The following is a 14,732-nucleotide window of genomic DNA, read 5'->3' on the forward strand; positions in this document are numbered from 1 at the left end:
GAGAATTAGAGCATTTCTGCTGAGATTTGAAGGAATTCTGCTGAGATTTGAAGGAATTTCCATTACTTGCCAAACAAATTCCTATTTAGCTTTCTGCGCTAATCTAATCCCTTGGTAGCCAGAGTCTGACATTTGATCACTTCCAGCAGTTTTCATTTTCCCCTGAACATCACTTTTGGGAGAAAAAGAACCTGTTTTCCAGTTCTGGGAAGCAGGACTGAGTCACACCTGGACCTGCAGGGAGTCCAGCCCAACCCTGTCTTCCTATACTGGGTCTCATCTGCCTCTGCTGCCAGTTCCCAGCTGTCAGAGCCAGCAAGATGTACAGGTAGCGTACAGCAAAGGGTGAGTCAGAGCCAATCATGACTGAGCTGCAAAATAAGCAGTGATGGCAGGCGGGATGTGAGGAGGTGTCTCCTCCTGGTGAGATCAGAGCAGCCATAAGACTATTCTTCAGGCAAGAAGACGTGTGAGGTGGCACTGGCTGATTTTATTAGCTGCAGATCCTGCTGGTTGTAATGTTAGGGTTTTTCGGGAGCTTTGTTGATGGCTTATCTGTAACAAATAGTTCACTGCTAAGAGATGAATGAGGTGCTTCCCATCCTGACACAGCTCTGGGATCCATCTTCCCAGCTTGCCATGTCTGAATTTATAGTGTGTGACAGAAAGTCAGAAGAAGAGGAGCATAGAAACAGATATTCAGGCTGAAATATAACACAATTCACTTCCTATTAACTACTTTTTGTCTAAAAGAATTTCCACCATGCAAAGAGTCAAGGCATCAAATATTTTTATGTGCTAGGAACACAATGTGTATAATGCTTGAGAAATATGTTACAGCATTAGAATTTCAGATATCATTAGTTTAGTTTAGTAGGTAGGAGACATTTTTCAGAGAAACTTTGTTTTGCTATACTAAGAAACTTTATTGAAGAGCTCCACAAAGGATTTTATAGAATCGTAGAATCATAGAATCATGGAATGATTTACGTTGGAAGGGACCTTAAAGACCATCCAGTTCCAACTCCCTGCCTTGGGTAGGGCTGCCACTCGCTAGAATAGACTGCCCAGGGCCCCATTCAGCCTGGCCTTGAGAACCTCGTGGGACTTCCTGAAAAAGAAATGATTGCCCCCCCTGAATACTCTTGAAATCCTAGCCAAATGTTGTTGGGAGGAAAGGCTGCTAGCCACAACTTCACCTAACCAAAACAAGATGTTTTTCAATACAAATTGCTGATGTCTTCACAAAGTTTGCCAGCAAACTCTCCTGTTTGATGCCATTCAGGTTCCAGTCCTGCCATGGGTGTTGTATGGATGGGCACCATTGAGGTCCAACTAGAAACTTGGGGTGTGTGAGCCTTAGCAGATTTGTTTAAACAGTGAGGTGAATACAGTCCCTGCAGCAGACTTACACATAGGCAGGCAGATAGGGTTTCTGATATGGTGAAGAAAAGTTAACATTTTCATCAAAATATTATGAACCCTCCACTGTTGGGAATGCCACTACTTGTGAAGTGTGGCACATGAATTTAAAGATGTTTGCCTTTGGAAAAATAAGTTCTGCTCATTGTATTGCAGTTTTCAGTTGGATCTTTATAAATCAGCTTTAAGTTTCTGTGACTGTACTCTTTGTCACTGAATTACAGATCTGTCAGCTGAGAAGAGGATAGTGCTGTAGAAAAAGACAGAACTGCCAATTGGCTTATGCTGATCTGGTACAGCAGTTGCCTTGTTATTTGATAGAACCTGAAATGAAGCAACACATTCTGTTATGTGCTTATTCTCATATAATGCCACTGATGTGTGGATGACTGGGGATGCTTCTCTTGGTTTTGTGAAACACGGACAATAATGTATGCATGCATATTGGACTTGCTGAAGATAAAACAGTGTGCCAGATTTGGTGTGGAAAGGAGTGGTGGTCTAGAGCAGTGGCATTGGCCATGTGTCCTATGACTTTATTATGGCCAGGTTTTTACTCCTGGGCTTTTTGTTTAACATGACCGTAGAGAAATTCAATTGAAAATTTTAGTTCCTTTTGCTGTCAGACAAATATGTTATTATCACATTTTAATCAAAGGTAGCTACAACATTAGAAAACAAAAAAAGAAAAATCAGGACTTGCAATTGCTTGTGTTAATATATAATGTAAGTTAAGTTTGACTTGACCTTTGTTTATCTTTAGATCTGCCATCCAGAAGCTGGGAGGAGAGGTATTTGAGAAGGTGTACACCTACCTGAAGCAGGCGAGAAAGCAGAAGGCCAGTGAGGAGGAGATAACGAGACACCTGGAGAAACTGGTTCCTAGAGCAAGTGATTGCTTTGAGGTGGATCAGCTCCTCTACTTTGAGGAGCAGCTGCAAGATTCGGGATCATGTCTTCAGCTGTAAAATGTGCTGGTAACAGCACGGGAAATAATGAACAAGACTGACAGTGCTGAGCTGCCTGCTTCAGGCCAGCCAGCAAATCCTGGAGGAATCTGGAGGAAACTGCTGACGGTAACTCAGAACATAAACAGGTGGGCGGGCTCTTGGAAAGTCCAGTCTGTGCAGTGCACAGTGGGTAAGTAAGGTATAGATTATAAGGATAGGAAGAAAAACTTACAGAGTAGAGGGGAGAGTTCATAATTGTCAGTGTTCCCTTCACTGCTTAGGGCATAATGGAAGAGATCTCTTGGACACTAGTCAATGTCACTGGCAAAGCCGCCTCTGAAGGAAATGGTGCAGGATTAGGCTCCAGCTGTTGTTTATTCCTGCACTGACTGGCTCTTGTGGCATTTAAGTACATCTGTTTTGTACTATGGCAGAATACAAATGTGTATGGCTATTCAGCCACAAATTGTCTTGTTACCATTCATTGTCTAAAGAACTGTATTTAATCCGTGTGTCTTTCAAAGGAACTGTGAAAATATAGATCATAGAATCAGGGAATGGCTTGGGTTGGGAAGGACCTTAAAGATCATCAAACTCCAACCCCTGCCATGGGCATGGCACAGGCACTTCTCACCAGGCCAAGCTGCCCAGGGCCCCATCGTATCTGCTCTTGAATGTCTCCAGGCGTGGGGCATCCACATCTTCTCTGGGCAGCCTGTTCCACGCCTCACTGCCCTCTGAGTGAAAGTTTTCTTTACAATATCTAATTTTAATCTCCCCTCTTTTAGTTTGAAACCATTCTCTCTTGTCCTATCAGTATCAGACCATACAGAGTCAGACTCTCTCCTGTTTATAAGATCCCTTTTAGTACTGGAAGGCTACAGTGAGGTATACCCTCAGCCTTCTCTTCTCCGGACTGAGCAAGCCCAGCTCCCTCAGCCTTTCTTTATAAGAGAGGTGCTCTAGCCCTCTGATCATCTTCGTTGCCCTCCTTTGGACACACTCTAACAGCTCTACATCCTTCTTGTGCTGGGGGACTCAGATCTGGACGCAATACTTGGGCAAAGCAGAGAGGGACATTCCCCTCCCTCTTCCTGCTGGCCACCCCTCTTTGGATACAGTCCAGGATACTGTTAGCCTTCTGGGCTGCAAATGCACACTGTTGGCTCATGTCAAGCATGTGTATATTCATCCATGCTTACTCACATACATAGAAATAGGTATGTATATGCATAGAGAGAGGAAAACATTTTACCATATTGTTATACATGTTTAAGTTTACAGAGACAGAGAGATGAGGCCAGAGCTGTAGATGACCATGGCAGCTAGGAATTCTTATTACAGATTCTTGAAGTTTTTTATCACTGTACACAGAACAATAAATCAATTTTCTTTTGCTTACACACAGATAATGTTATTTTCTTTTCATTAACGTTTATGTTTCTCTCTTCATATGCATCACTCTTTTGCTGATTGGGAGTGCATATTATGCTCTGATAATATACCTGTGCATTCTGAGCTCCTTTACCTATCTTGTGGAACAGTAACAGATAACAAATAGTACAATCTGTAGAAGAATCTGAAGTGAATTGTGGACCAGCTTAGTTTTAGCCATCTAGCCATTATCAAAAGCCCTGTGTATTCTGTTTTTCTGCCATAACTCTTCAAGTACTCAGGAGCTGAATTAAATGAATGAAAGTAAATTAATAATGTGAACATCAAAAAATACTGCTACTTGACCTGGACTACAACTAAGGATACTGGGATTGACAATAAGGTAAGGAGAAGTACTGATCCACCTTTGTGGCATGCTTTAAGAGATTCAAAGGGAACAGCAATCAGTCATCCCTATCCATCCCAGCAGTAACACAAACTACAGAAGAGAAGAGCATGGCCATCTAAGGAAGATGTGGCATCATTCTGCCAGCCCAAAGTAGGAGATCCTGGTATGTCTGACTTCAACTTCTGCTGGGAGTACGTGAATGTGAAGTGATGTTCACTGAGGTTGCAAAACCCTTTTTGTCTGTGTGGTGTTTCAAGTCCCATAGGTGGAGAGGCAGTTTGAAGCACAGATTCTTGGCCAGACTTCAGTCCCCATTCTTCTCAGTGTTGTTTTTGTGTGCTCGATTCCATGTGTTTTATACACAACTTCAATTAAGGCCACTGAAATACCAAATAAGAGGAGTGCTTGGATGTTGATGGAATGAAGAAGTGCAAAGAGTGAAGAGTAAGCAACTAGCATACCATGAGAATAATGTCAGAGAGATACAACCTTGACTGCTACACCTACCTCTGGCTGTGATTCAGACTGATTTTTCACGAAAGCTTCAAAAACAAACTCTGTAAGCCATCAATTGCTTTTGGGCATGTTTTATTTGTATTAATTTTCATATTTTATTACTCACAAAGCACTCAAACTCTCTGCTTAATACATGGAGTGTTTTGAATACCATGCTTGCTAATATGTTGCATTGTAATAGAATTATCAATAATCATATGCACACTTGAAAACAGTCTTGAAGTCAATTTGAAGGTGTTTTAGTAGGCTTTTTTTTTTTCTCTTGGCATCACAAGTTTTCAGATCTGAAGACTTATACAATAGCTAACTTCTGCAGTATGCTAATCTACCACAAGTACTAGCAACATACTGAATCCAAATACTCAAATAAGGTAATCAAGAAATGAAAAAAAAAAAAACAAAACCAACAGAATGACTTTGTCTCCCAATAAACCCCTGCCCTTTCCAGGTCACATCCATTCCAAAGTTCTCAGCAAACTGTTGAATTTACATCATCCAGTAATTATGAATTTACATCAGACCGTGGCCAGCTCTCAGAGACAGTGAGGTCCAGCCCTCATTGAAATTGTCTTCTGTTTTTCTGTCTCTCGAACTCTTGGGGGAGGATGTGCATCAGTTCAACTCCATTCTGCAGCTCATTAAACCTGTTCCATGGCTGGATTTTAGGCTGTCTTCACGTAAAGGCCTTTGACTCTTCTCCTGCACTGTTTAGTTAGTAGCTATCAGTGGACATTTGGTGTGTTTTCCCCGTCATTGCAGAAATGGGTATGTAAGTCCAAACATGTGACAAAGAGCAGTTTCATACATCCCAGGGCAGAGAGGTTGGTGCCACAGTGCCGATAGACTGTCTCCGGTGAGCTTGGTGAGGCTGCACTTGATACAGTGCTATGAGGATTAGATGGAACAGAGTTGATTGAGATGCTGTGCTGACAATCTCTTGTATATGGTTTTTAGATCGATTGTTTTTCTGTAATCACATTTGAAAGGAGAGGAGTGAACTCTGAACTAACAAAAAAAAAAGTAGGGAATGATATCCTTAGAGATCAGTCACTCGTAAGAAATGCAAAATTCTCAAGGAAACAGGAGCTCAGGAAAACAGGGCAGAATGGTCACTGCATCGTGAAGTCCATGAAGGAATGATCTCTGCAAACAGCTCAGTGTACAGAGATGTGCAGAGTCCTTTTCTAACCTAATAAACCATTGATGGACGGGGAGAAATAAATCAAAATCATCGCATTATAGTGAGATCCAGACACACACAATGAATCACCATAAAAGAAGATTTTTCCTTAGAAGAGCAGATCTTATATAAAACATGTTTTAATTTTCAGGTTTATTGTGCTTGCTCGGGAAAAGGGCTTACGATGAAGAAAAGACTGAGTCCCTATCTTTTATGTATGAAATGCATTCCATACACTGAAGTAAGTTCACATCCAGCAAAATCCCACTGTTAATACCGTGGATGTTCAGCAGTAAAAAAGCAACAGAGGAGTGGCTGGAAATAAATGTAAGAAAATAAATGTAAAGACATTCAATTGCTGTGTATAGGCCTTCATAAAAGGTCCCATTTGACCTACATACTTGTACCAAAAGCTTCACAAGCATCAGGCAGCCTTGCTGCTTTTTTATTGACTGTCCTAAAGACTCTACAAGCTATATTGCTTGATGCAGAGATATTGCAAACAAAGGAAGTGAGGCAAGTAATTATTTAATGGTTTGGGGCTTTGAGCTTACTAAAAGAGTGCTTGGACTATAAAGAGGAAAAGGACAGTTGAGTTCTTTGATAAGAAATAGAGCTGTCAACATCTTGTCCATAGGTGGATTAGAAGGCAGACCAATTATATTTGTCACAGAAAACAAGAAGTAAGTCCTTTCTTAGAGGTGACTGGCTTGCCAGATAATCCCTCAGAAGGCATTTTTCTATAAGATGAATTGTCAGAGGTTTCCAGTGTCTGAAAATCCTTTCCAGTCCTTTTCTAGTGCAGGAAAAGATCATCCGTCCTACAAGATCTGGCTCTGTGGGTGCTGCCCAATGATGACCAGCTCTGAGCTGCACTCAGGCCCAGAGCATGAACTTGCCCTTGACATGGCCAGACATCAACTCTGACCACTGCTGGCTCTTGAAGTCCATGTAAACGGGGATGATGGAGCATTGGGCAAACACACAGGCAAGATAAAGGTAGGAGACAGCAAAGGATGCTTACAGACCTAACTTTTTTCCATATTGCAGCCTCCTTTTTCTGGCAGAGGCCACTATATTGATTCACATCTAGCAAGAGTCAGCATTGTGAGGGTAGTCTTAAATAATGCAGTGGGGTTTGTGTCATCTGCTCTCTGTGAGCTCCAGTGAACTCCATAAAGCTGCTGTGGGGCCTTCCTAGTGTGCGCTGTTTTGTCCCCCTCTCCTCCACCCACACCTCAAGGACAGGAAACAGCAGAAATTCGGTGCTCAGGAACAATCCTTATTTTGGAGAGAGGTTGTCTCACATTTGAGGGTGAGCATTATTCTCTTGATGCCTTTGGGCATCTGACACTTGGTGGTATATTGCCACTATCCTACCCCTGCCAGTGAGCTTTGGAGTCTGCTCATCCTGAATGCTCTTTTGGGAGGAGCTTGGATTCTAATGCTGATGGGGACTGCTCCCAACTCCCCAGTGGCCTGATTTTGCCCATTACTGACACTGAGAGGCACATCCTGCTATAGACTGTCCGGGTAACCGGGGCTGGCTTATGAGAGGGGTGCTGCTCAGCCAGGCTGGGGTGAGGATGTGGAAGTGAGCACTGGATCACCTGCAGATCTAGCTCCAGGCGTCAGCATCTCCAGAGTGCTGCTGGAGGAGCCCAGGGTTTGCTGCATCTCTCCATGAACATGTCTGGATTCATATTCATGATGCAAGAGCTGTTTTGAGCTAATAGCGTGCTGGGGAGATTTGCAGAGAGTGAGAAAATGAACTCTCATGAAGACAATGAGTCTCCAGACTACCTAATGACTACTTAATGAGTGTCTAAGCATTGCACCGTTATTGAATTTTAATTGCCTTCTCTCTGTCTTTGTGCTTTAAAATGAAAAAGGAAAAAACACTACATGTAATGAGGGTGGATGATTAAAAAGTAATACCTAGGAGACATCCAGGCATGTGTGGATAAGACCACAAGAATAATGCAATGAGAGAAAGCAAGACTACTGTGTGCTTGCCACCTCTTTGGATAAAAAGTGTGTTTTTACAATTGTTAAAAATTTAAGTTATTTTCAGCATCGTTTGGTAGAATAATAGATTATTGTGTATCTGTGAGGCAATTAAAGTTACACTGAATGAATTATGGGTTAATTGTTAATGTACAAAAAGTCCAACCCACGTTACCAGATCAGTGCAGATGGGCTTTTTAAAGATCGCTCTTGGTGTTGTGTTGTTACTGATGTCTGCTTGGATTATTTTCCATCATGTTAGATGTGCAAGCATAACTTAGAGCAGTAGATAACAAGAAGGTCCTAATGAAAGGAGACCAAGGGAGCCCTATATCCGTGAAGCATTTAAGCATGTGTTTAGCTTTGTGCATCAGCCCCACTGCTGCTAGGTGAGCAGTTGTGCTGCCAGGAACACAGGTGGGTATTACTGAGAGAAACACAGGACAGGGACTTTTTGATCCTCAGCAAGGTCTTCAGAGCTTCAGGTCCCAGCTTTGAGGCAATGAGCACCATCACTGGTGTTCTTGACATTGCCAGCCCTTCACTGGTGGTCCAAAGTGTCCACCCTGGATAGTGTTGATGACACCATCAGCTCCTGTGCTGAATTCGGGCTAATGCAGTTCAGTTATCTGACAAACTAAGCTGAAAAAAGCATGTCGAAGACACTATTGTTCTAGAGAGGCATTATTTAGCACCAGGAATGCATGAAGGAGTCAACTGAGACAGTGCAGGGGGAATCCACTGAAGAAAGAGCTGCTGTGTGTCACCTCTGCGTCATCCTCAACATCACCAGTAACTGAATTCCCTCCCAGAAAAGGGGAATTTTCCCTATAAAACAGCTGAATTATTCCCTTACAGTCTAGTTAGTCATGGAGCCAGAGGGCTATCTTTTATTGCAAAGGAGAGAAAATGTTCAGTCATGTTAAGTAGACTGTAGAGACCCAGATCAGAAGCCAAGACACTAGATCTGGATGGTACAGGGGAAGAGACAAGACACAAATAAAGCAAATTAAATTTGTTTTGCATTTCCCCCTTCAGCAGCCTTCCTAGTCTCCACAGGCACTCTCTCAAGTGCTCCTGGGACACATCAGTACAAAAGTGAAGATCCAAACTGGCGTGTGGTAATTGCAGAAGCTTCACCTACGAACTATATGGAGAGCACTCTGAAAACAACTGAAGATTCAATAGAAAGCATCCCCTGAAGGCTTCAACCACCAGCAGGGAGTTCCTGGAGGACATGGATGTTTGCCTTTGCTGGTAGCCCTGTCAGAACCAGCATGATCCCTGCTCACAGTGACTGACCACATGCCCCCACTAACCTGCAGATTAGGGGTGCATGTGGTCCCTAGGATGAGAAGAAATGGCTTCAAGTTGTGCCACTGAGGTTCAGGTTAGATATTAGGAAGAATTTCTTCTCAGAGAGAGCAGTGAGGCAGTGGCACAGGCTGCCCAGGGAGGTGATGCAGTCACCGTCCCTGGAGGTGTTGAAGAACCGTGTGGATGTGGCACTGAGGGACGTGGTCAGTGGGCGTGGTGGGGGTGGGCTGGCGGTTGGACTAGGTGATATGAGAGGGGGTTTCCAACCGCATTGATTCTGTGATTCTCTCATGAGTGAGTTTGGGGTACTGTGCGTCACAGCTGTTTCCAAGTCCTTGCAGCATTTCAGGAAAGTCTCCCTCCACATTCCTGATGATAGATGTAAAACTTATGGGTACAACTTCTCAGAAACTTTGGATCGATTGTTGCAATCTCTATTTGTTTATTAACAACTACCTTTTAAGTGACACCAGAGCTATGTTGGTGTCACATCCACTCCTCTGATTTTCCTTTCTTAAGAGTTGATCTTTTCCTTTACACTTTCCAAGCATTGCCTCCACTTTAAATTAGTTCTGAAAGTTTGAAATAATTACAAACAAGGATTCTTCCTGGGGATGAAAGCAAAGCATCAAGGAAAACATCACAGCAAGACAAAAATAATGTTCTGGCTGCAGAGACTCCACAAAGCCAAACATCAGAGAGACAACTCAGTAAAGAACTAGATTTTCAGCTACCAAAAGAAGCAGGTTTCCAGAATTCTTCCATGTAAAGAAATACCTAAGAGGATGTAATAGAAAGAGGCGTTTTTTAAGCTTTATTCTTAGGAAATAAATTGACAGTATTTTAGTGTCATCAACACCTGAATCTAACTCTTCGCCATCAAAATACTTACCTTATTGCTGCATTGGTAATCAGAAGAGATGGTAGAAGAGTCATGCCATTATTGTCATCTAAGAAAAATACAGTTTTTCAAGTAATTAATCAAAAGTTTGGCCACCAAAAGTGTAACGTGGCCTGGATGAGTGAATGTGAAGAAAGATACTTATCTTCAGGATCGATGTCTTTTTTGTAGAAAAGTAAAAGGAATTTGAAAATGTCTGAAGTATGAATTATATCAACTGGTTGTGTGAAAGTGAGCTTCAATCAAACAAGCTTTGATTTCCCAAAGAGAATAAGACACCTTTTGCACTTTCGATATATTCAGTTGCAATCAAAAAGAATGGACAGATATGATTTTTCTTTCTTTCTTTCTTTCTTTCTTTCTTTCTTTCTTTCTTTCTTTCTTTCTTTCTTTCTTTCTTTCTTTCTTTCTTTCTTTCTTTCTTTCTTTCTTTCTTTCTTTCTTTTTTTCTGGCAACAAATTTGAGGATTTGTGAAACCTGAGTTGATATAATAATGGCCTCAAGTTGTGCCAGGGGAGATTCAGGTTGGGTGTTAGGGCAAATTTATTCCCCAAAAGAATGGTTAAGCACTGGAATGCGCTGCCCAGGGCAGTGGTTGAGTCACCATCCCTGGAGGTGTTCAAGAAATGTTGTACTGAGGGACAGTGTTTAATGGAGAAATATTGGTGGTAGGTGGACTTTTGGACTGGATAATCTTGGAGGTCTTTTCCAGTATTGGTGGTTCTATGATTCTAATGATTCCCATGAATTATAATGGGTGGTGTTCTCACATCCACAAAAAAAATTATATTTCTCCATCGTAAAGCACCAGTGCAATTAAAGCTGTGCAAGAGCAAGAAGAAATTATTCCCTGAGAGCCACAGACCTCCTTGTGTAGATCATGTCTCTGGTGTATGGTCACAGGGCCTGGTAAGGATGACTAACAGAATTTCAGGCCAAAATGGGAATCTTGGTCCATTTCTGGCTGTGGGAGCTCCAGCAACAGTGCACATTGGAGCCATCCATGGGTGCTCCATCTGCCTTCAGCTCTGGAAACAACATCTGAAATAGAGATGTGTAAAGGTAACTTAGAACTAAAGGACCTTTCCAGGGAGAGAAACATTAATCCTTAGCCATGATCTGCAGGAAGTAAGCAGCTGAACCCTTGGAATGGCACTTTCCCCATAAATCTGCTTCACCTCAGCATCAGATCTTTTCTAGATGTAGTTCTGCATGCTATATTCAGAGCTCAGAAAGCAATCCATACTGAGCTGGGTTTACTTCAGGCATTTAATCCTGTACAGGTGACCTCCAGAGAGCCTTCTCACACTGCTCATTGTGCTGTAACTCAGCAGTGACAGAACAGCGTGGGAGAGGTGAGGCCTTGCCCGGGGCCCACAACTGTGTCTGACCTGGCTGCCCCCATGCTTTGACACAGACCGTGGGTCAGGGCTTCTCCTGTTCTGCTCTGGGCTTCTTCCTGGATTTGTGGGGACAGGAATGTGGGACATCACATGGGCAATGCTGTACACAGCAGGTAAAACCTCAGTTCTGCTGCTACATGTATGGAAGGAGTCTGCTGGACTGTTGCGCGGGATGTTGTGAAGTCACCATTCCTGGAGGTGGTCAAGAACTGTGTGCATTAGGCACTGAGGGACATGGTCTGTGGGCAGTACTGGTGCTAGGTGGATGGTTGGACTAGATGATCTTAGAGGTCTTTTCCAACCTTAATGATTCTATGATCTGTCCATAATTCCAACAAGGCCATATGTTGATACGATGAGGAGTCTCATCCTAATGATAGAGTTGGAGCTGAGGTGCAAAGGGCTATTGCTGTTTAGTGGTAGTGACTGTCTGCATTATTGTAACCATCTTTCCCTATTCCTTATGCCTTTGTTACATCCTTCTCACAGCTATGAGTTACTGTCACTGAAGACTGGAAGCAATTTACTGCCACCTACGCACAAGTAGCTAATTATAGCCCAGGAGCAGGCAGAAGGAGCCAGGTACATTATGAATCTGTTTTTATTAATAAGCAAGCAGCTAGGCTGAGGATTTCCAATTATGCCCTGTGTGTTGGCAGCAGATTTGCTAATATCCTGGCTTCTGTTTCAGGAACTAGTACAGCAGTCCTGCAGGGTAGATGTATGCTCCCAGTGGGGATGGGGCTATAACTGATGAGTGACAGAGCCCTGAAAGAAGTACACCATGCCCTAAACACCATGTGCCATTGCCCCAGGACTTGGCCTTTAAACGCCCATTAAAACCCACTAACTTTGATACCTGTTGTGGAAGCAGGACAGAAACTCATTTGGTGGTGATGTGAGCTTTAGGCATTTATTCTCCAAAAGAGCTCTCTTGCTCGGAGTTGTGACTTTCTGCTTTTCCTTTCTCCACTTAGTTCCTTGCATAAGCACTGCCATTGTTTCTGGCTGTCCAGAGCTTGGTGACTCCTCAGTCACCACTGTTGTCTGTGAGCGCTAACAGCACTGTAAACATGGCAGCCTTTGCAGATTCAGATAGGAATCTGAGGTTTCCCACAGCTGGCATTACTGGGGCACATCCTGTCAGTCCTCTGACCCGATATATCCCGAACAGGGCACTGGGGAGCACTGGGGAGGAGGCAGTGCTCCTCCTCCTACCTAGCAAATCGAACGTGAACAAGAGAGTTCACAGTGTGAGGCCTTCTGCTATACTGGAGTACTGCTAAATGTGTCTGAGTTTACATCTGAGTCTGATGAGTTTAATATCAGCCATCAAACATAATAGAGCAGACTGTCTGAATTCCCTTCCTGGGATAATAAGATATACTGAAGTAGGAATGATTCTTTTCATGTTAATAAACTGACTGACTGCTTTTCATTGCATTGGCACCATGAGGAATTTGAACTCAATTCATAACAAAGCCCTTGATCTGCCAGCAGGCTGAGTGGAGGTTGTTTGAATTATGCCATTGTTTTAAGATTTATTAATGTGATGGTGAAGCTTCTGTCCTTCAGCAAATGGTCACTGATGAAATATGAACTCCTTCATTAAGGGAAATTAAGGAAGAAGTGTAATGGACAACAGTGTGCTCTGAAATGTTATTCTTGTTGTATAAGCTTTGCGTTATGGTTTTACCCAGAGCGGTCAGCCAGGCTGGATCACCAGCAGTGTACCTGCTCAGCAAGCAGGGCAGCTCCAGAGGATGTAGAAGTGAAAAAAGAAGCTCTGACAGGCAGCTGGGGCAAATGAACGAGAAGGGAAATGGCAAAAGAGCAAACCAGTGGGACACATCAGCACAGGTAGGCCCATGTGCACTACACAGCTCCAGAGAAGCACCAACTTGTTATCACATGAGAGCATTTTGCGCACAGGGATGAAGATGGGATGGGAGTCAGAGATGTTTGTAATATGGAAACTCAAAGGTACTGGCTGGAGAATCAGACAAATTGACACACTTCCATCAGTAGAGAGAGCAGGCAAGAAAATTAGGTGATAATGAAACAACTGAGCTAATCCAAGAGGTAGATGGGGTTTGGGTCTGATATGCTTTGTGGGTTTGATATGTCAGGAGGTGTGCTGACTAAGTTCTTCAATCAATGTGTATATGGATGTGCATGATAGCTAATCATAAGCATGGGTTAATCAGACAGACTGCACTAAGTGTGCTCTTACCTTTAGACTTGTGGGTAGCTCTGTGCATCGCCCACTCTGCTCATTTCCACTGAGAGAAATTTTGTCCACCACACAAAATTACACGTTATTACCCTGTACATTGATTGTGTCCAGCTGCTGGGCACCAGGCACTGCTACCTGGTCACTGTGGTATGGCTTGGTGGTGGCTCCTTGGACAGAGCTCTCTCGAATGCCATTTCACAATCTGTGGGTTTGATGTGGTGACTGCCAACTGCAGCTGGTCTCCAAATGGGGAGCAGAGGGAGGTTTCTTTTGGATCTGGGCTGTCAGGAGGAAGAGGCAAGTTGCCAGGCCGCTGGGGAAATGGGTTTTTGGGGTGGCCAGAGAAATGGTGGGAAGAGACCGGACTGGGAAAGCCATACAAGGGCAGGAAGCAGTGGCTGGGGAAAAGCAGATGTCTCCATATTATACTAGAAATTGGCTTACAGTCCTTCCCCCACTCCTTTCACCACCTAATTTCTGCTCCTGCTGAGATGACCCCACTTTATTGATTTCCTGAGATCCCATGGGAATCACGGGGGATAGCAGTGAGCTGCACAAAGAAATGAGCAGTTTGCAGTATCACTGAGACACCCGCTAAGTGGCTTACAGACTTCCTCACTGACAGCTCACAAACTACCTGTCAGTGGGGAATTGTCATCCAACTGCTTTTCTTTTATTATTATTATTTATGTATTTATTTCCCCAGGGAGGGGGCTGAAAGTACTGGAATGGGGCCAAAAGCACTCCGTGCTCCTATCAGCGGTCTGAAATGGAGCATAATTTCTTTGCTGACAAAATATGATGGCACAACAGTTTGTAATGGGGAGATGACAGGGAAGGCATGGCAGTCATGCAAGGTAATCTGGTCGTGGTGAGAAGCAAAATGCACCCAAGAAAGGCCAGTTCCTGGGCTATGGTCAGCAGGTGCAGAGAATAGAATTACCTCACTCCTGGAGAGCTCCTTGGGCCTATGCAGAACCAGCACCTGAATGAGCATTTGTAAGACTGAATCTTTG

The 14,732-nt window shown here is 43.3% G+C and overlaps 1 protein-coding gene across 4 annotated transcripts in view; it reads left to right on the forward strand.

The window, feature by feature from the left end:
- The window catches only part of NEK11 (NIMA related kinase 11), a 98,297-nt gene extending 94,522 nt beyond the window's left edge, over nt 1-3,775 (forward strand). For all 4 annotated transcript variants that reach the window (XM_025147490.3, XM_040692898.2, XM_003640741.6 and 1 more), the window contains one exon: nt 2,186-3,775. In XM_025147490.3, the coding sequence (XP_025003258.2) occupies nt 2,186-2,390 (205 nt within the window). In that variant the 3' untranslated portion in view covers nt 2,391-3,775. The remainder of the gene's footprint in view (nt 1-2,185) is intronic.
- Nucleotides 3,776-14,732: the final 10,957 nt, after the last annotated feature.

Source organism: Gallus gallus, chromosome 2 (genome assembly GCF_016699485.2).
Source record: "Gallus gallus isolate bGalGal1 chromosome 2, bGalGal1.mat.broiler.GRCg7b, whole genome shotgun sequence".
Lineage (NCBI taxonomy): Eukaryota > Metazoa > Chordata > Aves > Galliformes > Phasianidae > Gallus > Gallus gallus.